The sequence below is a fragment of the Oryzias latipes genome, chromosome 21 (genome assembly GCF_002234675.1).
Source record: "Oryzias latipes chromosome 21, ASM223467v1".
NCBI classification, from domain to species: domain Eukaryota; kingdom Metazoa; phylum Chordata; class Actinopteri; order Beloniformes; family Adrianichthyidae; genus Oryzias; species Oryzias latipes.
The window spans coordinates 8,276,005-8,298,564 of NC_019879.2; the positions used below are offsets into that span (position 1 = coordinate 8,276,005).

Sequence of the window (22,560 nt, forward strand, 5' to 3'; positions counted from 1 at the left end):
CACACCTCACCATAAAGTTTGTCCACTCCTCTTGCTGAAGCCTGAAAACACGTTCTGACATGTGCGTCACCTCCCGTCTGACCAGACACTAAGGTGGAGCCGCTCAAAGGGAGACAGGACAGGTGTGTCGGATGAAAGGACAGGTGAGAAAACAATGCAGTTTGACACCTTGCCCAGTTGTGACCTGCTGCTGAAGAACGCAAGGCAGCACAGTTCTAGGCTGAGAAGAGCGGTTCTGGTAAATGTGTCTGAACTGGACCACTAGGACCCGCTGAAGCTCAGAGAAGAGGCTGGTCATGGAGTGGAGGGAGCAGTCCACTGTCAGCTCTGCTGAAGCCTTCCAGGAGGCGCAGCGATGGATTGAGGTGAGTCTGGATTTATGTCTTTAGAAAAACCTTCCTGCTGGAGAGTTGGACATTTGATGTTTGGTGCTGGATGACTGGACCTGGGCTGCATTAGAACTGGTACAGCAGCTGCAGCTCTGACAGATGGATTTGTGAAGGTATGCTTCATCTTGTCTTTACATCTCAGGTAACCAACAGGATTGACTACAGGTAACTTGATCTCTCCACTGCAAAAAGAGGTGGCCAAACAAAAAAAAGGAAAAGATCTTACGAAGAAAATCAGAAAGTACTAATATGACTTAATTGTTGAGAAACCTTATGATAAAATATCAAAGTCTAGAAACAAAGAGTTCCACACAAGCATTAAGAAAGAGAAAAATAAGCTAGAATTACTTGAATATTCTACATCTCCAAAATAAGTTCTAGTTTTAGGATTTTTTATTAGTTTTATACTTAATTGTAGTTCATCCATTACAGTGACAACAATGTAATAAGTGGAAATGAATCATTTTAAAACAAAATGTGAACAAAAAAGACAACAATCTTAGTACAAGTTGACCCATCTTAGTAAATCCTCTTAAAATCAAAATATAGCACTTTTATTACATGAATTTATTTTTTGTTTCCAAATGAACAATGAATGCTATTCTAACTTCATTTATAGATTTGAACCAAAAATTATGCTTTTTTTTAGTTTTTCTACTGTCAAATTGCTGATTTTGAGAATATAAATAAAATATCTTAAATGTCTAAAAACAAGGTTTTAAAGTATCAAATAGTTTGCAATGTGTCCTATATTGTTTCTTAAAAGAAAATGTCTTTTTTTCTGCTTCTTTTTTTCACACCCTGCAAATGTTTAATGATCAATTCAGCTCTTATTATTATAGCTCTGATTCTATGAAGTAGAAACAAAAATGGTGTCAATAACAGATTTTGTTCTTCACATCTGTTGGATAACTCCATTTGTGCAGAACTTTGATTGCGCCAGATTTTCCAAAAACTGTTCCTGCCTTAACGGCTGAACTTCTGTTGCCAAACTTTAAAGGCAAGTCCAAGGCGATCTCTTTGATGATGAAGACGATGCGTGCCTTCCTCTCACACGTCCCTCCCTCCAGAGTGGTGTAGCTACATAAATATTGCTCTAATTTCACGAGTTGGGGGAATCTGAATGCCTTGCTTGTGACATCAGTCTGTCTCATTTTTGCACACTGGCCCATTGTCATGAATTGGTTGATTAAAGTGTGTGTGTGTGTGTGGGGGGGGGGGGGGGGGGCATGGTGTTGCAGGGAGACAGAGGAGGACAGAGGTCTAAGCAGGAGGTGAAACACAAAGATATTGAGCTGTTATGTCAAAAAGAAAATGAATGAGATATTTGGCATAAATAGAGGAACATAAACCCCCCACAGTTTGGCTAGGGGCAGAACAGTTTCCCCTCCAGGAGAAAGTGCTGCGGTTATTGGATTCTGCCTCGGAATGATTAACAAGCTGCTTGGCTTCACAGCCCTTTTAACAGAGGCATGTGGAGGTCGGTGGTAGTGTAAAAAAATTCAACTAAATGGTCTGGAGCCTGTCACATGGACACATTCCTGTGTGAGCTGCCATGGCGGGGAACATAGTCTCCTCAGAGGCGGTTGGCTGTCAGCAAAGGCGTCCTGAGACCACAGGCCCCACTGCAATATCAGGGCTCCTTGTTAATTGAGGAGAAAGGCTGGGAGCGTTTCTCTGTGACGTACAGGTTAGCAGAGCATGTTGAAATGTGGAGCCAGTGTTGTGTTTATTCTTACATTCTGAAAGCTTCAAGTGTTCAATGTTGATGGTGTTAGTGGTTGGAATGGTTTGGCTCTGGGAGGCCAAGTGGCAATGAGGAAAAACACTGTAGCAAACATGGAGGTGGAAGTGTCAGGGTTTGTGAGACCCCTTTAGATAAAGGGGAGACCTAACAAACTGAAGAAAAATGTAATGGATTAAATAAAGAATTGGTGGGATTTCTTTAGTTGTAATAAGACAATGGAACTAAAAAAGAGTAACACAAACTCAAAGGATTAAGGAGTGTGTTTTAGACCAGATTTAACAAACAAAAAAAAAACTTGAAGATACACAAAAATACCAGAAATCAGGTAGGTAATACATTCTCTGATTTACTATACAACGTTTTGAATCAATTAGGGGAATAAATACATTAATATTTAAAAAAAAATTAAAAACATTCTATAAAATGATAATCAGTGTTGGGGGTAACGGATTACAGAGTAACAAATTACTGTAATTTAATTACTTTTGCCAGTAATGGAGTTATAGATAGACAGACAGACAGACAGACAGACAGACGGATAGACGGATAGACAGATGTATGGATGGATGGATGGATGGATGGATGGATGGATGGATGGATGGATGGATGGATGGATGGATGGATGGATGGATGGATAGATAGATAGATAGATAGATAGATAGATAGATAGATAGATAGATAGATAGATAGATAGATAGATAGATAGATAGATAGATAGATAGATAGATAGATAGATAGATAGATAGATAGATAGATAGATAGATAGATAGACCATTTGTTGTTGTTAAATAAGAGAAACAGTCAACTTTAAAAGCTTAAACTTAAAAAAAAACATGCATTGTTGCAGGACTTCTTGAAATAAAAGATTATTAAAAAGAATTTTTAAAAATAATTTCTAAACATTCAGAAGTTTTAGACCTCTTTGACATGTACTTTAATTATTTAGAAAGCCCAAAAATAAGTCAATAATAAAAATAGATAATAATAAATCAATAGTAAGTCAATAAAAATAATAAATAATAGCAATAACTAAATAATAACTCAATAAATTATAATAATAATAAATCAATAATAAGTAAACAAAAACTCCAAAAGTCAACAATAGATTTACCCTAAAAAAAACACAAAACAAAGAAAAACAATAGATTTACCCTAGTTATTCATGTGAATGGTCAATTTGTGTAACACAGATGGTATGGTGCTGGGTTTCAAGCAAATACTCTGGCCTCTTATCAAAATGTGTTTCCACAAAATGTTTTGAACATAGCCAGACTAGGGGGCCGGTTTAGCTCGTGCTGGTTTGCGGGACCTTCCGTCCGTGAAACCTGGGTTCAATTCCGGGCTGCTCCCTCTTCCCCTCTCTGCTGCTGTGCCGGTCCCAAGCCCGGTGGGATTGAGAGGGATGCGTCAGGAAGGGCATCTGGCGTAAAACATTGCCAAGTTAACCATGCGACTCATCCTCGAGGGAGGGTTGTTTCGCTGTGGCGACCCCTGATGGGAGAAGCCGAAAGTGAAAGAAGAAGATGCAGCATGTTGATAATAGCCCTGCAGCATCATGCATGTCATCATGCATATTACTTACCTGTCAAATGTTATGCCTTCCTCCTTCGTGAGGCCTTTTGCAAAAAATGTGTTCACATGCATGCACTGCAGCAGTGACTTGACCTCACCAAGATGGCGATCCTCTCCTCCCATGAGGAATCACGTGATGTCTCCTCTAGCGATATAACTCATTGGTCTTTAGCTCACCTTTAGCTCACAGTCACCGGCTTCCTTTAATGCCAAAATACTCTGATTCACAGGTTTGCAATTAAATTCAATTTATAATATCATTCAACTTGATTAAAAATCTAGTAATTTTTCACATTTCCATGGAAAACAACTTTTGTATGTTTTAAAAAAAACACTTTATGATGGAAGTTTGAATTGATATTTCATTTTCTAAGTAGACAGATACGGTAATGATAAATTCTTTTTTTAAACTCAGTCCTTTAAACCAAAAGTGAAAGGATGGGGTGGAAAAGTTGGGACATTACTTTAGTTACCGTGATGTTAGGGATTACCCATTACTTTCAACATTAAATGCACTATTAGGGTTACAATTGATGTCGCAAGTTGTATAAAAGAACACGTGAACAACTTTCAATAAGCTAAATCATGGAATACTCATACTGACCTACGTTTCACTGCAAACTCCTTTTGTGGTTATCAATTTACATAATCAAAATTAAAAATGGACTATTTGCCAAATACTAATTATTCTGTGTAAATGGTTTGCTTATTGCTTTGCTTTTTCTTTAATTCCTTGCCTTTTGCTTATGGGGTGGTCTCAACAGAAGCACTTATGGCTTTTTCCACCTCCCTGCACGCTTTACATATCTTTTCACTATAATAAAAATGGATAATGATAAATCATGTAGTAAAATGGTTACAGTACAACAGGGGTGGGATTATATAAATTTGCTTCCTTCCACTCCCTTTCAAGCAATATTTTATTTTATGTCTAATTATCCTAAGTCTTATTTGATTGCTTGAAATAATCCATTTTAAATCAAATCTAATCAAAATCGTTATGTTTTTCATGTGCTAAATAAATAAATCTATAATATATGAAAGGAGTGCAAAATATTCAACATAATATGCAGAATATGTCATTATTTTTGTAAGTGGTTCCCTGAAGCGCTGCACTCCCGAAAAAAGGGAACTAACTTGTGACAAAAAAATTCCAATACCCACTCTGATAAAAATAGTGTTTTCTGTGTTTTTAACATGTTCTTGTAGCATTTTTCTCATGATGGAGGACATAGATAGAGAAAATTAGGATTAAAATTGCATTTCCGAGTGTTTTTAATTCAAATTGTTGTGAATGAGGAACTTGAAAAAGAGAATATTTGTGACGTAGAAATAGATGAGGGAAGAGAGTGTAAACAGAGAGCTGTCAGGGTTGCCCCTTGCGAGAGGTGAAGCTCTGACTAACTACTGCTGCTCTGCAGAAACTATGTCCAAGGAAACAACAGTTTTGTTTGTTTGTTTGTTTGTTTTAGATATTGGCCAAAAACTGCATCATCATAATAAAAAGACCTCTAGGAATCTTTAAAGCAAAACATTTTCTGCACCTTTTTCCAAAAATTAATCATTAATATGAAACATTTACCAATCAGGACTGATTAACTACCAGTTAGTTACGAGTTTGTTGTTCAAAATCTACATTACAATGAAGCCATTGCACTTTTCTGTTTTACAGGGGTATTTTTCTCTGAACAGTTTTGAGGTTGAACCCCACGGTAGCCCACAGTCTGGTTTTCAGGTCATCTTAAATGAAGTATATTCAAGACTTAACCTCAGTTTTGACAAAAAGATTTAATGTTCTCCAATGAAATTAATCACAAAGTTGCTAAAAACTCACAGAGGTCTCCAGTTTTTTTCCTTTATTTTTATTTTTATCCTGGTCTTTCGGCTGTTTTGTATTGCTCTAAAACCAACTTTTATTATGTAGTTATGGTTTAAATCCTTTCACCATTTCAAAGTGAAACAGGACCCTTGTCATTAGAGCAAAACAGCCCTATAGGTGATTTTTCTCAACCTCCCAGCAAAAACTTCAATATCTCTGATTAGTTCTGTTTTTCAAATTCTGCACATCTTTTACCAACGCTGCAGATGTACTTCTGAACCCTGGGCAGCTGTGTTGTTTTCCATGGTTGAAGTTGGAAGCATCATCCTTCCAACACTGCAGCACCACTTCAGGTCTCCAAACAGAAAGCAGTTAGAAGCGAGGCCATGTACTTCCAGATGTGCTGATGTGAAACAGGCCCAAACACAAGAAGCCGCTCGCCTCAGTTGCTATTCCAACATGTCAGTGTGGTCGGTGCTGATGGCTTCCTCGGATGTATATTTTTCTTGAGTCCAGTCCCTGAAATATTTGAACAATCTCCCATGTGCCCCCATGCCTCAATCCGCTGCAGTCAGGGCAAAGAATTAAACAATTACTGGCAGGGGTGGTGGTGAAGGTGGTGGTGGTGGGTGGTGGGGTCTTTGGCACTAACATCGAATGCCGATGTGCATCAGCATGAATATGATCACAGACCCAAAGACTCCTTCGATTATTTATGCTCCTTGCGGTAATCTTAGCTTGATCTTTAAGCAAAAAATAAAAATTCCCAACCCATAATGCACTCTGGGGGACTACTTTTTTGTTCTTTTCCTGGAGCTCAGTTCCGACACATCAGCAGCACATTCTTGAGGGGAGCGGCAGTGGGCTTGTAGGAAGTGGAGCTGCCTCTGAAACCTCCTTCCAACCTCTCTGCTCATGCAGTTTGTTGTTTGCCACTGCACAGACAGATGTGAGGAGGGCAGAGGCGGTTGTCACGAGGGAGTCGACGCAGTGACAGTGATGGAGCGCAGTTTCATGTTTCCTTATTGTCTTGTAAGCTCGGCGGGGTGGATAGTCACTTACTGTTCACCTGGGTGAGCAGGGTAAATAGAAAAAACACACCAGAGAAAATAAATATCAAATGTAAGATAGAGATTTAACCACCAAAGCTGTGATTTTTAAAAAAAAAGTAAATAGAGTTTATTTACATGCAGCTGAATCCCAGTAGAGGTCAGGATTTCATAAACAAGCTGCATCACCTGATCAGCTGAGGTTCCCACTGAAAATGTGTGTATTTTTTCACACCACTCACAGAGGGACTCCGGAGTGGGGGGCTTTGCGGCTTGGCAGCGGTGGATCCCCCCACACTGGTGACCTCCTATTTTACCTGCAGCACACACACAGCACTCCCACACCTCCATACATGGGTGGGGTCGGGGGGGGGCGGCCGGTCTTCACCCGCCTGGTCCTCTCGGGGCGGCCGGGCTTATGGGTGTCCTGTCGGCTGCGGGAGGGGTCGGGCATGCGGCGCTGGGGGTCGGCCGGCTGGGGGGGGGGTTGCTGCTTGGCGGCGGGGGTAGGGAGGGTAACCAGATGATTGTGAGTATGTGTGTGTGAGTGCATGGGTAGGACCGACCTGGGGGCTGGCTCGCTGGGACCCTCTGGGGCTTTCCCTCCCCATCACAGAGAGGGGAGGGCACTGAGAGGGTTGGGGAGGGGGGGTCAGATATTATGGCGGGGGGGGTGGTAGTGCGTAGGGTTTTAGGGGGGTGGCTGTGGCTGTGGGTGCGTGGCGATCCCTGGGTTGCTAAGGTCGCGGGCCTGGGCTGGCTTGCGGGGACGGGGCGCCGGTCGGGTGGTGGCCGGCTCTTGGGTTCCGGGGGCCCTGGCTTCGTCCCTGGCCTTTGTCTCGGTGTCCGGCGCCCGGTGGCCCCCATGGCTGCCGCCTGGTACGGCTAAGCGCTCCTGTCTTGTGGCCTGGGGGCCGGACACTGGGTTCGCTTGTGCCTCTGGGCATTGGGGGGGCCCCTGTAGGGGGGCCCTCTCTGTGCCTGGCTGGTGGGGTGGGCGGTCCCCTCCTCCTCCCCTCCCGGGCTGCCTGGGTCCGGATGCTGGGGGGGCTTCTGGCCTGGGGGGCTCTCCTCCCCTCTCCTGGTCTGGCTGGTCTGGCTGGGTAGGATCTGGCTCCCTTTATGAACACACGGTTCACGTCGGCAGCATGCATGTATCTCCACCCCCACGTGCACGTGCACACTGCCACACTGCTCCCTGTCTGCTTCATCCCTCCTCCTTACCTACAGTGTATTGATGGACAGTTTTTTTTTTCTCGCTCATCTTAGTGTCAGATTTTCACCTTTGATGTAACATTCGTCTTTCCAGCAGATCTGGTATAATTGTTACAGCTTAAATTAATAACTTAGTCAAATCAGTGCTTGTATCCCCCACCTTTTCACCTTTCTTCCTTTTACTCTCTTCCACCCTCCCCTCACATTCTTCCCCTCTCCCTCCCCACACACACTAAATGTAACAAATAAATAAAAAATAATACGACAAAAAGGGGTTTATACAAATCTACACTCTAGTTTCTTGAAGCTATATAACCTCTTTTTGTGATAGTAAAACCTGTCCAACACAAAAAGCCTTCAGCTCTAATCTGTTTGCTCAGCTGTTGGACAGAACAAGTTAAAAAAGAAAAAAAAAAAAAAAATGTGTGTATTTGTTTCTGGTTCTATGCTTTGTGTTTTCTTTTTGTTCAGGCACTTTTTTTGTCAAGAAAAACAAGAGGTCGTCTCGTTGTGTTTTTTCAACAAAACAAATATTTCCCAGCGAGTCAGCAGTGTACAAACGCAAAAAAGCTGTGTGAGAATTTCCATGTCGTTCATCAATTATTGTTCGGTCTAATAGTCTTGGAATGAGAAGCATTTGGGGCCTTGGCCATCTCAGGTTTCTCAGGGTGTGTTCTGAGGTGTAGCTCAAATAAAAGGATCATAATACCAGGCGTTTGCGGTCAGGCTAATTGTTGAGACTGTAATGTCTTCTATCTAATGATGTTCATTACTTGAAGTCCCACGTTTGTTTCAGCTTTTCCTCTTTTTCAAGTGATAACAGATGGAAAGGCAGGGAACATGGTTCGTGATCAGTTTGGTTGCCTTTGTGTGTAATGTAAAGGCTTGCTTTTGATCCTATTCTGGCTACAGAGTAGTTTTAAAGTTTTAAAGCAGACACACCCTTTTTGGAAATGATAAAAATTTAAACTGAAAAAATGAAGAGGCTGTTCTGTTTATGCAAGCTGAGGGTAAAGGTACAAGCTAAAGCCGTACAAACCAATTTATAAAGTGATGCAGCCTCACATCTGAATGTGATGTGACAAGGTGACTCTTCACAGCCAAATTGTACAATCATTTTGCTTACCTTGTTTAATTCCTGCATTATCTTGCCTCAAATATAACGTGCGCTGTAATCTGAACACCTGTAAATGATTGCTAAATGATTTTATCATCTGCAAAAAAAAAATCTACTCGATCTACTGTAATCAAACATTTACCTATCATTCACATTCATACTACAAAAAAAATATTGATTTATTTATTTATTTCAAGCAATTTCAGCAATAAAAAAACAAAAATAATAATAAATGTGAAAAAAACTGATGCCGTCGTCTTGAATTTTAATTGACTTTGTTATTTTACTGTATTTGACAGTAAACTAATACATTCCATTAGTGTATTTTAAAATACAGTAAATTAGTCAATTCAATTAGTTTATTGTATTAGTTTACTGTATTTGAAAGGAACAATGCACATTAAAAAGCACCTTTATCTGTATTTCTTGGACTGGTGGCAAATTTGTTTCCCTAAAAATGACTATAAGTCTCCCTATACTTGCTCCTGATCATAAATACACTGTTTTGCACATACAGTACACACACATAACACATTGTATCTATTTAAAATGAAGATTGTCAAATAGACTGATTAATTGCTTGAAAGGGAGTGGGAGGAGCCAAATTCAATCTGAGCCAAATTATAATCTCACCTCTATCATGTTTAGTTTATTTTTTTTTTGCATAGCTGTCATAATCTTTAATATATGTTTAACTATATAAAAAAACATTATTTAATTTAATTGCAGTTTAAGGGGATGCTACATTGGATGAATTAAATGTAACACTGTAAAATAGTGACAAAAAGGGGTTAAAACCTGTTCAGTACAAACAGCATTGCCAAAATGCTTATTTGAAAGCTCAAAAAACCTCAGCAGGGTTGTTTTGTTGAAGGAAATATTGGTGTAATGATGTAACATTTAATTCTTTGCATTATAGACTCAATTTTTTAACAGTCATTTTGAGGTCCTAGATCTGCTTTCCCCTCAGCTTATTTTTTGGTCTGCAGGAAATCTTCTACTTAATCTCTCAAATACTGCTCGCTTCAACATTTCTTCTAAAATTATTTTATTGTTGTGTCACTATAACAGGCAGGTGGCTGGATCCAAATGCAGGATGTTTATGAGCTCAGCTGAAAGTCCACAAAGCTCAAGATGTGCCAAAGAGTGGTCCACAAAGCAGGCAGGGGTCAATAACGGGCATGAAAGCATCAGAGAAGAGACAGGGGTAGTCAGGATCCAGGCGAGAGTCGGGGCAGGCGGCAGGAAAATTGATACAGATACAGGGTCAGGACACAGCAGATCAGATCAAGATACAACGCTCGGTAATGATGGCAGAGTGGTTCTGGGGTTCTGATAAACCCAGTTGCATTGCTTGCAGTGAACCAAAAGCTTCCATCTTCTCCAAACTGAAGGCCAAGTTCCCTTAAATATTTGATGTATGAGACAGACCACAAAAAAAGACACCCACAAAAATCATTTTGTCACCTTGTCAGAGTTGTAGGTTGTCAGCTACACACTCAGATACAGACAAGATCAGCCAATGTTCAGTTATCTAGTGCTGCCAGCAGGCCTGTCATGCCTGTTTTTCCTCCATAAAACTGGTTTGCATTGATGTTTGTGTCAGGAAATGATGGTGTAAGACCCAATATGCTGGAGACCAGGCTTGATTGCGTAAACCTGAACATGGCAAAACCCATAGATGAAAAAAGGTGACAAGGCAGCTGGCCCTCTTTTTTTTACCTGAAAAGAGGGGAGAACAAAAAGAACTAAAACAAGGTCAAGGAAAGGTTCAGTTTCCTGCAGCCCAGCAGCAGTGAGGGGTTATATGGAAAATTCCTTCAAGAGGAGCAGTACCAACAACTCTCCTCAGTGTGGGAAACATTAAGGAAACATAGCCAGGAGGAAAAATAAAAAAGGTGTCCAAATGGTGTCCATCCTCAGGGGCAGGGAACATGAAGAGGAAAGGCCCTGGTGACCCTCGTCAGGAACAGACATATAGACATATGAAGAGGAATGGCTTCCGCAGCCCTCCTCAGGAACAGGACACATGAAAAAGTATGGCCCTGGGAATCCCCCTCATGAATGGGTGGGTTGGATATGGCATAAGCCTCAAAAAGGGCTGACGTGACATGTTGTGGCATGAACTGTGGTAGTGACAGAGCCAAAGCAGCATAGTTGTCCTGCTGGGTGGTCAGGTCATACTATTAGGGGCTAATAGTGTAGGACCCAAAATCCAGGAGACCAGGGTGCCGTTTTCTAGGACATATTTTTGCAGAGCAGCAGAACGTCATTTTAAATTCGCCTCTGAGTTTTTGATTTTTATTGCGGGGCAACGCCAGTTTACCTTTCAGCCACCCATAACTGAGAACTATCTGTTTACATGCTGTCCTGCTACCTTATAGCCCCTCGCACCCCCAAACAAACATTACTAGTGCAAAAAAAATAGTGACCAATATTGGAGGCAGCTCGGACGAGGAAAACCAAGACGTATGTGGATCTAGTCGTCTACAAATGGATGCATCAAAATGGAGCGGAGAAGGGAGTCTGCAGTCTTGCAATTTTGAACTTAACTTTTCTTATATACATAACTGCAAGTAGAGGACACTCTAGGCTGTGCATGGTTCTTCCACATTGTCTAAAGCTGCTTTTTGCTGAAGACACAAATGGTTAAATAATGTCATTGACAGAATGAGCTGTTTGTGTTGATGTTCCAATTGTGCAAAACCTATTTTACGACGAAGATTATGCTATTTTATAAGAATAATAAGATTTGATTTTATGTTTTTTTTATTGTAGTTGCAGATTCTACACAACTAAAAGATAAAAGACATTGCTTTGTGTTTTCACAGTTTTGTGTGGAAATGCATAAAAGAGTAGGTCACACATGCACAGTTTGTGTTTGCTTACATAATGGCTCCTGGTGGGTCTGTGCTGCTGGTTTGAGATCATGGGAAACTCTTGCAGCTTTAAGGCCAAGCTGCATTTGTCTGGTGTTCTATGCGCGCCTGCAGCCTTTCTCCACAGCTCCAGCAGCTTGCAACTTTAAAGCTGAGGAGAACAAAGACTCTTGGGAGTTGTTGAACAACACCTGAAGGACTGTGCTTAATTCTGGTCCTCACACAGTGAGGGGAATCAGAAGGAAATACCTCTGATTTCCTCTGCTACTGTTCTCAACATCCTACCTTTCTTCTACAGCTTTTCCGCCCAAGATTCCAACTCGTGTCCTCTCCCAACTTGCTGCTTCTCTCATTGTTATTGTCCAATCCTTTTTTTGTTGTTTTTTTCCAGACTGTAACCAAGAAAAAATTTGGGAGCAGCGACTTCCGATCAGCCCTGGAGAGTGGTGTTCTGCTGTGTGAGTAAGTACTCTGCCCTTCCCAGGCAGCGCTTTCACTTCTCTCATTCAGAAGGAATCCCTCTCCTCTAAATGTACACACCGATCTAAGGGCTGCTGGTGTTTCCCAGGCTGACCCCCTACTGTTGTGCTGGTTGTTTGTGGGCCACATAAAGTGAGCGCATGTTTCCAGTGGAGACATTTGATGTTTTCATCCTCAGATTTGCGAGGATCTATTTTGGTCTGAGTTTTGTTGGGTTTATGACAGATGCTACCAATCTGTGGATTAGGCAGAGTGCCATCCCTTCTTTAATGAGAAGCAGTGGAAACCCACAACGGAGATTAATAGAACACCACTTTCTCATTAGAGCATTGAGTTTTCGCCAGCTTGCATGCAGTAATGGTTGATTTTTCTCCGAGTGGATTCCTTGTACTCGTGTGCAAAGATAGAGACAGTGATGTGATCGACACACATCGGCAGGAAGCTATAATTGCTTCTTCCAAAACCCTTATTGGCATCTCTTCAAAGAAAAAAGAGCTGATCGCTCTGCTGATTGGATCCTGACTCCAGTGTTTGCTTAATCTCAGAGAACAACAATCAGAGAGCTGTTGGTGTTTTCACAGCTCGAGGAAGAGGAAGACAGATTAAATCACCTTCACCTAGAAACTCTACTCCCATTGTGCTGTTGGTTATCAGAACTTCTTGCTTGGAAAGGAATGTGTTTTGTTGGTCACACACATGATTACTACCCCACTGAAAGCGCGTGTTATCTCATGAAGTACTATTGTTTCACAGTTAAATGAATAACACAAACCCAAATGGCCTTTACATTCTTCCTTTACACCTATTGTCAGCCCATCCCATCCGCCTGCAGTCTGGAGAAACTCTTCCACGTCGTGCTGGAGCTTTTTCTCCTTAACATGCTATTCTGGCACAACTGATTTGAAGGGTCTGACATAGAAAGTGAAGAAAAAAGACCTGCCATCAGAAGCAAGGTGATGAACATTTGCGGCTCAGTCAGACAGCTTTTTTGGGGGCCTAATCTTAAGGCCCGTACACACCGGGACGAATTTCGCGCGCGATTTTCGCCGACGTTTAACGCCTTGTGACTAAACAAAGGGCACCAATGAGAGTGTGGACACCGACGCGAAAAAACGCCACGCGTCAAAGCGTAAAAAAAAAACAAGCCTCGGGTTCGTTTTTATTTTTTGACGCGTCGCGTCGAAATCTATTCGACCAATGAGAATGGCGCTTTTGCACACGTGTCTGGAGCTTCTGAAGTTACTGTAAAACACACCTAGGGGGCGCTCAAACACAAAACTGCCTTGCTGAGCACACATACCAGCGAAGAAGATAGACGCCACACTGCAGCGAAGAAATAATGACGGACATTCTAAAATATCCCCGAACCAAGCACCAGTTGCTCCAACTTTGAAATATTCATGTTTTCTTTGTATGATTCTGACAAGCGTGTAAGTACTTGCTCTCTTCTTCTGAGTGAAAAGCGACTTTAAGAAGCGTAAAGTTGCGCAGCGCCACCTTGTGTACAGGAGTATTTCTGTTTTACATTAAGCGCTATCTAATGTCAGGGAATGAAATTGCATGTTCACTCAACTCATCGTCAGCGAAAATCGCCTGGGTGTGAACACAAAAAACGTGGCGAAAAACGCTGGCGAATAACGGCTGGCGAATATTCGTCCCGGTGTGTACGGGCCTTTAGAGTCAACCCTCAATGGTTGCATTCACCTTTGAAGATTTTTTAGTATAGTAACTTTCAAGAGTTTTTCAAATTTGACAGACTTAATATCAATTCAATTTATTAAAAAAAAAAGTCCTACTACGTTTCTGATTTGATGCGTTTCGACGACAGTCTTTTCACTTTTCTTAGATTTTTTTCTTGGAATGTTTTTTTTATCAAGATTAGCTGCAGCCTTACTTAGCAGTTCAACTGGTGAAAAATGAAAGTTGATATTTTACAAAGTATAGCATTTAAAGTATACATATTTGATCATTTTTAAAGTTTAGAAATTTAAAGCTCAATGAAAGTCAATTTGTTTTCAGATAAATAAAAATTTAGTTCAAAATGATTTCTTAGCGTCACAAAATCTTCTAACATCTTTTGATGTTAGAAGATTTTCTGTTTTTTGTTGCTTTTTCTTTGGAAAATGAATCTATTGTTAGAAAAAAACCAACAGATTCATTCTCTGCGTAATATCATTACCGCTCTCTTGATTGAAATGTGTTGGCTTTCAGCTTTGTTTGACATGGTTTCGGTAGCAGGGGTGTGTTTTAGAGCCGCAGGACGCATTTGGTTTGCATCATGTTGCACCGCTGCTGCTTTCTAAACTGAAGCCAGGTTGTGCCCATTAAACCAAGTTGTAAACACGGAGCGGTGGGACTGTTTGACAAGTCTTGTTTTTTCCTCTGCGGCCAGCCCAGCCTCCCTGTTAAAAAGGTGCTTTCACTTAGCTGCTCCACATCTTTCTTTTTCCCCACAGTCTGATCAACAAGATCAAGCCTGGTCTCATCAAAAGGGTCAACAGACTGCCAACACCAATCGCTGGACTGGTGAGATTTCCTCATTTTGAATGTTTGGATGTAAAGCTTTTGTTTGTTCCACATGAGAAGCTGACTGATGACAGGTCTTCCTCTCCACAAACGTTTGCCTCAGTGACTTGTCGCTCTTCATTGTCATCCATAGAGAATAAACAAGTGCTTTACACAACTACCAGTACTTCTGAATGCATTTCAAACCTACTATCCTGTACACTTGAGGCTACGTGCATTCAAGTATTTAAGACAAAAGAACTCAGCAGCAGCATGACAGGTTTTGATCATCGTCAAACTAGGATGGAGTTTGGTTTCTGACAAACATGTTATTGAATGAGTGGAACTCTTTCTATTTACCCCTATTCATAATGCTGGTGGCTCCACATCTGAGTACTTTCCTGTTGAGGTTAGGTTGTTGGAAGACATTGCATTGCTCTTTTAAGAAAGATGTTTTGGGAGTGTCTGCAAACAATTTTGTTGCAAGTAGAGATTTAAAACCTACCTTGAACCCATCCCTCGAGAGAAAAAGTGGGAGTAATTGAGTCCAGCTGTCTGCAGGAACTGCATAAAACCTTCACCTCATGCACTCTGAGTTTGTGTATCATTGAGTCCTGCAACAAACAACATGGGTGAGAGTAGAACCCCGTAAACAGTAAACATTCTTCCATAATGTCTGCGGTACAAATCAGATTTCCTGCCGTTTGTCAGGTATTGTTGCTTGTGGAAGGGGCCGGGCACCTGCTGAGGCACTAATTATTTCCTCCATCTGTAGCACTTGCATGGCATTTCCGAATCCAGTGACCTGCTGATTGTAAAATGTTCTGGTTCTGGCTTCTGGTTGGCATTAGGTGAAAAACACCCACTCTCTATTGTGAGAGCGCCTTTTGCTTTCAGTTCAGCCTTGCTTTTGTGCTTTTATCTATAAAAACACAGTGTTTTGTTTAAAGGGTCAAAATGTATCTACTGTATTTTATATTTATATTGCTCTTTTCATGCCTATGTCACATATAAGGACAGAACTATGAAGTCGCTTTTATGTGCACTGTACAGTGCGTAAAATATGGTACCCTTTATTTAAACATTTTAACTTGGACTGTTTTTTTCTTTGTGTAAAAAATTCTGTTTCTCTAAAAAGGAGAATTAAACGCAAAAAACCCCACAAAGAATGTTTGGAAGTCTTTTAAACTTTTAAACACATCTCTTTGCCTTAACCTTTGCATTACAAGGATCTCAACCAGAAAGCCTTGATGATATTCGGATATGAAACATTTCCACTGTTCTAGTCACAAATGGTTCTCCGTGTGTTAAATTGTTACCAGCCTCCACCTCTGGCAAAGTAAAAACCTTGGGTGGATCGAGAAAAGTCAATCTGTGTTTTTGCTGATTTTTTTGCAACATTGGCCCCAGAAAGGAGTCTCGTTTTTATGGCTGGATTTGTGCCGCAGGGATGTTTTCGTCACATTATCACAGCACTGTTCTGCTTCATGCTAAAATGCAGGTTTGGGTCAAGGCAGTACAGTTTGGCCCCGATTCTGCGCAAGTCCTGCCTCCATTGGCCCCTGCCCACTATAAATACATTATAATTGGTATCGTACTGGGTGTTCCTACATAAAGCAACTCCTTGGTAAGTTACATTTCCAGGGGGAGGAGATAAACGGCCGTCTGGGTGACCCTGAGGGTGTCCTTACTAGTCTAAATGTCTGTGTAATCATCTGCACAACAACAGGCATTGACCATGTGTGGTTGCTGTGTTTATGTTTTCTGGATGTGTGTTATGGCTGGTGCTGACTTTTGAGATTGGAGAGCATTTATCGGACCTGTTTAAAGAAAGGAGCTCCCGTTTCAGGTATTTAATCTCAACTTGGTTTATTGTAGCAGGATGTGAAAATGTTGCTGTTTGAACCGCAGCTTTACATGCTGTTACCTGTCAGATGACAAATGTATAAAATTGACGAAACACAGTGTGCAGGCACGAAGGTCCTTTGTGTCATATGAGACACCTTAGGAGACGGATCTTTGGTGCAAACTGCCTAAATTAGGGTCCTCAAGTCTTTATGAGAGGATTAGAGGCTTCTGAATGGGTACAGCATATTTAACAGGATTATGTGCAGACACAAGTCAGCATAAAATTCCTTTAACTCTTCTCTGCGTGCTGTGGAACTGTAAGGGGGGGGTCTGTATAATGCTCTTATGTGAGGGTGATCCCTTATGAGTCTCAACATATATTGAAAAGAAACCTGTTCTGTTTCAGTGCAGATTAAGATTCTATTATGAATGTCCTTTGGGTTGTAGGTGTAGTTACGTCAGCCCTTTCATGCAGCTGTAACATTGTGTCTCTGAGCCGTTTGTGCTTCACTGTACAACTTGAAAAAGCTCTGGCCCTCAACGCTGGACCATTTCTCTCTCTTTTTGTTCCAATTCCAAAAGTAAACTCAGACCTGAATCAGAGGCGGACCCGGTCCAACTGTAAAGGGTAAGACGGTAAGGCGTGACATTTGAGTGACGCTGCAGTGACAGATGTTCTAATATGCAATTTGCTTAAAGACCCACTCCAATGAAAGTGGTGTTTTTTGTGTTCTTGTAGTATTTTTCTAATGAGGTAGGACAAAGTTAAGATTAAAATTCCATTTCTGAGTATTTCTTTATGCAAATTGTTGTAAACTTAGAGCAGACAAAAAGATTTCAATTAAAAATAGGAGTATATTTGTTGACGCTGGACAGGTCACAAGCTCTCTGCTCTGATGCATTCTGATGCATCCACTTGTAGACAAAAAAAAATCCATGCACATCTTTGTTTTCCATCCCTACTGTCTTGGAAGGAACACAGACATCAGTTCAAAATTTATTGAACAATAGCTGCATGAAACCAGTTAATATGTGTTAAAAGAGGACCTTATTTGTTTATCTTTCTCAGCAATAGAGAAAGATATGTGGATGAATTTCTGAAGGAAAATATTCTTGGAATGGAGAGTTTACCTAATAGAAGAGTTTGGGTGGTCCAACATACTTTTCCTTAGAGGAATGATGTTGGGAGAGAGACAAACAGACCCTCTAGGTTAAAAGGTATGGACCAGCAATTAGTGATCTTTATGACCTGGCATTCTCCTCGGAAATCTTCTGACAATGCCGGAGATGAGACTGAACAAGAAAAGTGGTGGAATATCCCTCTAATACTGAAGTGATCGTGGTGGCTATGTACTTGTTAAGTGCATGTCCAGATGGGTTGTCACCAGCAGTACATCTCAGCGTTGCTTCCAGTTCTTGCCCATTCTCCCTGGTTGTCAAACTGATGGTGTAAACCAGAAATGAGAGCCTCAAGTGTTCCATAAAGTTCAACTGTGAACCTTGGGTTTTCTAAGAGGCTGCAGGGACACGTGGTGAGGGTTTGAGTGGTTTCTAAACCAGGTAGAATGTGAGAAAAGGTCCCCCTTTAAGTTTCACCTCAAAGAGCTACAGATTTGTCTTTGGATACAATCATCTCGCACCAAAGAGGGCCAAGAAAAGGTACAGCAATCCAGATTATGTTCGTAGACAGTGCAGACTTTTCAGTGAGACACAAGAGCTGGGTAACAGGTCAGACAAGGTTGGTGGACCCATTAAGGGGTTCAAAGAATGGGTAGTGGACAACACAAAGAGGATCATCTTTTTACTCACAGAAGGTAAAGTTCTTGGAAATTTAAATGTACAGTTTTTAGCCTGTAAGAAACATAGAGGAAATAATAGTGATCATCATAGATGACCTGCTGGTTTCCTACACAGGTGTGTTTTACCAATGAAAAGAATAGGCAGGACTAGCCCCCACATCTTGACATTGGTAAAATAGCTTGGTGGAAGTTTGTTGGTGCCTCGAGGTAGACTCATGCTTTATGACTTCTGCAAAATGTTAGAACCATGTGGCTACTTTATTCAGTTTGCATTGGACTCATAAACATTTCTTTTAAGTTCTGGTGTGAGTAACATTAGCTGTTACATTAGGTCCATTCCGGACCTGTAAATATAGGCATAAAGTCATGACAAAAAGCTTGATAGTTGTTGGAATATCCCAGTTAATCTCTTCTAGAGCTGAAGACAGCTGAAGTTTTGACCAGAAGTTAAGTATGTACATTTCAGTTTCCAAGCTGGACTGTTTTACATTGGATGGAATATGGGCTGCCTTCCTTTGTTTTTCTGGTAAACTACTGTAATTTTGGCCCATTAGACACACTTAAAATCTATTAATTTCCTCAAAAATTGACAATGCGTTTCATAACCCAGTGGTCCTTATGTATTAATTTGGAATTCTGGTTGCACTTACTGACCCGGAACCAATTTTTCTGTGGTACCAGGGCTCCAGACTGCGAGCAATTGGTCGCATTTTGCGACCAAAATTTGAGAGTGTGCGACTGAATTTTACATCCAGTCGCACATGTGCGACCAGTAAATTTGCCTCCCCCACCCTCCGTATTTTTTTATACATTAAACGTGGAAGGGGCACGTCAATGATCAATGAAATAATCAATGAGACGCGAGCGCACACGCACGCAGGCAGACACACACACTCGCGCACATACTCATGAAACGCGAGCACGTACACTCTCGCGTGATGCCTGTGTGTGAGGCAGCCACTGCGTGTGAGAAGAATAGGGAAAGCCACTGTAAGTGGCTAAAATGCGTGTAGGGGGAGGGGCCTAGAGATAATCGAGCGCGCGTAAACATCTGTGGGAAGGAAACGGAGACAAATATCATCACAACCTGATATGTGCGTCTGAGCTATGAGTAAGCGAACTATTGATTCGTTCTTCCGACCTGCGGCTAGTGTACCAGTGCCAGAGTGTACAGCAGGGGTCTCAAACTCGCGGCCCGCGGGCTATTTGCGGCCCCCAAGATGATATTTTGCGGTCCCCGCCTTAATATGAAGGTTTAATGTTACTGCAACCCGCCAGTTTGTATGAATGACACTTTTTCATTGTCGTGCGCGAAGCTGACCAACCAATCACAGTGGGGTATATGACTCTTGGGGGGCGTGACAATGACAGGGTTTGAAAGCAGGACACCTGACAGCCCCCTCCCCGGACCACATTAAGGAGTTCCTTACTTTCCTTTAGAACGTATTTATTCGCTCGTAATTTTCTAAATACGTGCAGTCCGTGCTGAACTTTTGTCTGGGCCGCACAGAACCGGAGGAAGGTTTAGGTTTTGGTTACGGTTACGGCGGCGCATCAAACGGTTATGTACGGCCGTTACGGCAGCACACCGCGGGAGTCGGGTCAGCTGAGGAGAATAAATGTCCCACACCTACATGCGTGACAGCACGGGGCTTGAACTTTAAACACGTGCGAGCAAAAACAACATTAGTTTTAGACACACTGAAAATACGTGGGGAAAATGCAACGATAGACGTGTTTGAGATGAACCAGCACCTCGCCTGGATCGTTGGGGAGACCAGGCGTGGGGGCTGTGAGATGAAGGCGAATCTACAGCAAGACTGAAGGAGAACAGGAAGTTGGAGTTGTCCTTAACATTCAATTTAGTTTTAATATTCTTCTCCCCCTTAGTATGATCTGTGTTATTATATATTTTATGATTATTTTAAGGTTTTGTAATGTATGTAGCCTTTTTTAATGAATTGGTATTTTAAATTATTTTAATTAATCACTCCACTACAAAAACCATCAGGACACATGTCCCATAATGCATTGTTTTGTAGTCTGTAGGGCAGCTTTCAGTCAGTTCAGTTTCCAGCTGTGTCCGGGTAGGTTTGCCCCTTGCTCCCACCCCTTTCTCGCGATATTTTTGCGATGATTGACAGCTGATGTTGGAGCAAAAACAAAAATATATGTCACACACCAGGTGATCTGCGCAGCGTTGAGTTCACCTGGGTGATCTCAAACACGCTTATTGTGCATCTTGGCTGCACCTATTTGGTGTCACAAAGATAAATTTCCATCCGTTTTCTTAACTATTTGTACTGTCATGACAGCGATGGTGCTGTCAGTTTACCTTGTTGTTGCATCTTCAAAAGTGCAGATTAAAATGTGACACTGAATTTGAAACAGCACATTGTAATTTCTGCATCTATTATTAAAGTATTTATTAGTAATGCAGTGGAAATTAGTAGATTTGGTTAGAATGTTGATTTACGGTATGCGCCCCTAAATTTTCTGGTTGTGCCCCTAAAATTTTCAGTTAGGGGCCACTGTGCTCCTAGTGAAAAAAGTTAGTCTGGAGCCCTGGGTACACAGCGCTCCAAAATCTGTCTAATTGTTTTAGTACATCTTTAGTGCCTCTAAACTACAAAGCAGCAATGCTTGAAGGATTTCTAAAGAATTATGGCTACCAGTGACTTGCGGTGAGGTTGATGGCTGGTGAGGCACTGACTCCTCTGGAGTCAGATTTACAATTGCAAGAATGAATATTTTGCCATTCATCAGACAGCAGGAAACAGCATATAAGATACACACAAGAACATGTTTGTCCTACAGAGAATATTTAGTTTATCGACATGGATAGAACACTCTTCTTGTGTATAGATTATTCATATATACTGTTAACAAATTAAAGTATACAGATGTGTTCAGCACACATATAATTTTGACCCTCAGTAACTATTTCTGGTATTTTTCCAACTTCAAATTCTGGTGGTTTAAATTTGATCAAATGTTGTATGTGAAAATTTTCATAAAAATAATTATTTTAGGCCTAAAATTTAGTTTTACTTAACAAATTTTCCACTTACTCCCATGTTATGTAAAAAAAAATAGAAAAACATGTTTGGCCTTACTTTTTGAGTCCATGCGCCGATCCTTCTCCACAAAAAGCTCTATGATCTGGGGGAGAGTCTTCCTTATTTTCCGTTAGTTTTATGAGTATCTCCCTCTCAATGGAGAAAGACATCTTTGGTGTGTTCTATTTCTACTGTAGCTATAAAGCATCTGTCAGCTCACGTCTGCCCCTGCTGGTGAGCCCAGCCTCATCTGCTGCATTTTCTGCAGGACTACAGCAGTGTTCTCACCACACGTCTCTGTTAAAAAAAAGAGTCCTGCCGTCAGACATGAAGCACAGCACACCCGAGCCTTAGCCTGAGTGTCTGCTCTGTATGTGATCACGCAACACTCAAATTTGGCAATTTTAACCTCAGAAACTGTGGAAAACGTGTTGAGTTGACTGAAAATGTATCTTTAACACAGATCAGTGGAAAATAATATTTACTCAATTTACCTTTTTTTAGTTTATCACGATCATGACAGGTGAGGCTGTGCCTCACTTGCCTCATCTGACCACACGTCACTGATGGCTACCACAGTCAAGACCCTGGTGGAGTGACATATATCGGTACTGTGCTTTAACATGATAAACTGCAAAAGTGAGTGCATTGCTTTGTATTTTATGTGTTACAACTGAACAATGTTGAGAGTTATTGGGAATAAAGTTTAGTTTATCTAAAAGCTGCTTATTGCTGATTGATCTTGAATAACAACAAACTTACAACAGAAAACTTCCCATCAAACCCTCTGACTAATCACCTGTTTGTTGACCCCTCTAGGAAATTTTGGTTTGTGTAGCCATATCAGGCTATGCAACTGTTTTGATTTCTTAAATTGCTCTATAATCCAGTGCACTTTATGTATGAAAAATAGACCACACGTTTTCTCTTTGTTGACATTGGGCCTTATGATCTAAAAAAGCAGGTAGCATGGCTGCAGGTACTGTTGTTTTTCAGTTTAGCCTTAAAAATGAAAAGATGGGTTTCCTCATTCTCCAGCTGGTACCTACTTTCCATCCAAATAATTTTCGCCATTCCTATCA

General features: G+C 41.2%; 1 protein-coding gene across 10 annotated transcripts in view; it reads left to right on the forward strand.

Annotated features, from left to right (window-relative positions):
* lmo7 (LIM domain 7) overlaps positions 1–22,560 on the forward strand; it is a 67,689-nt gene continuing 45,129 nt past the window's right edge. For 3 of the 10 annotated variants that reach the window (XM_023950988.1, XM_023950992.1, XM_023950990.1), the window contains exons 1-4: positions 6–143; positions 266–365; positions 12,179–12,249; positions 14,724–14,793. In XM_023950988.1, coding sequence (XP_023806756.1) covers positions 297–365; positions 12,179–12,249; positions 14,724–14,793 — 210 coding nt within the window. In that variant the 5' untranslated portion in view covers positions 6–143; positions 266–296. Of the gene's footprint in view, positions 144–239; positions 366–12,178; positions 12,250–14,723; positions 14,794–22,560 lie in introns of those variants that run through there. The other 7 variants (XM_023950991.1, XM_023950995.1, XM_023950996.1 and 4 more) reach the window with 6 other exon arrangements.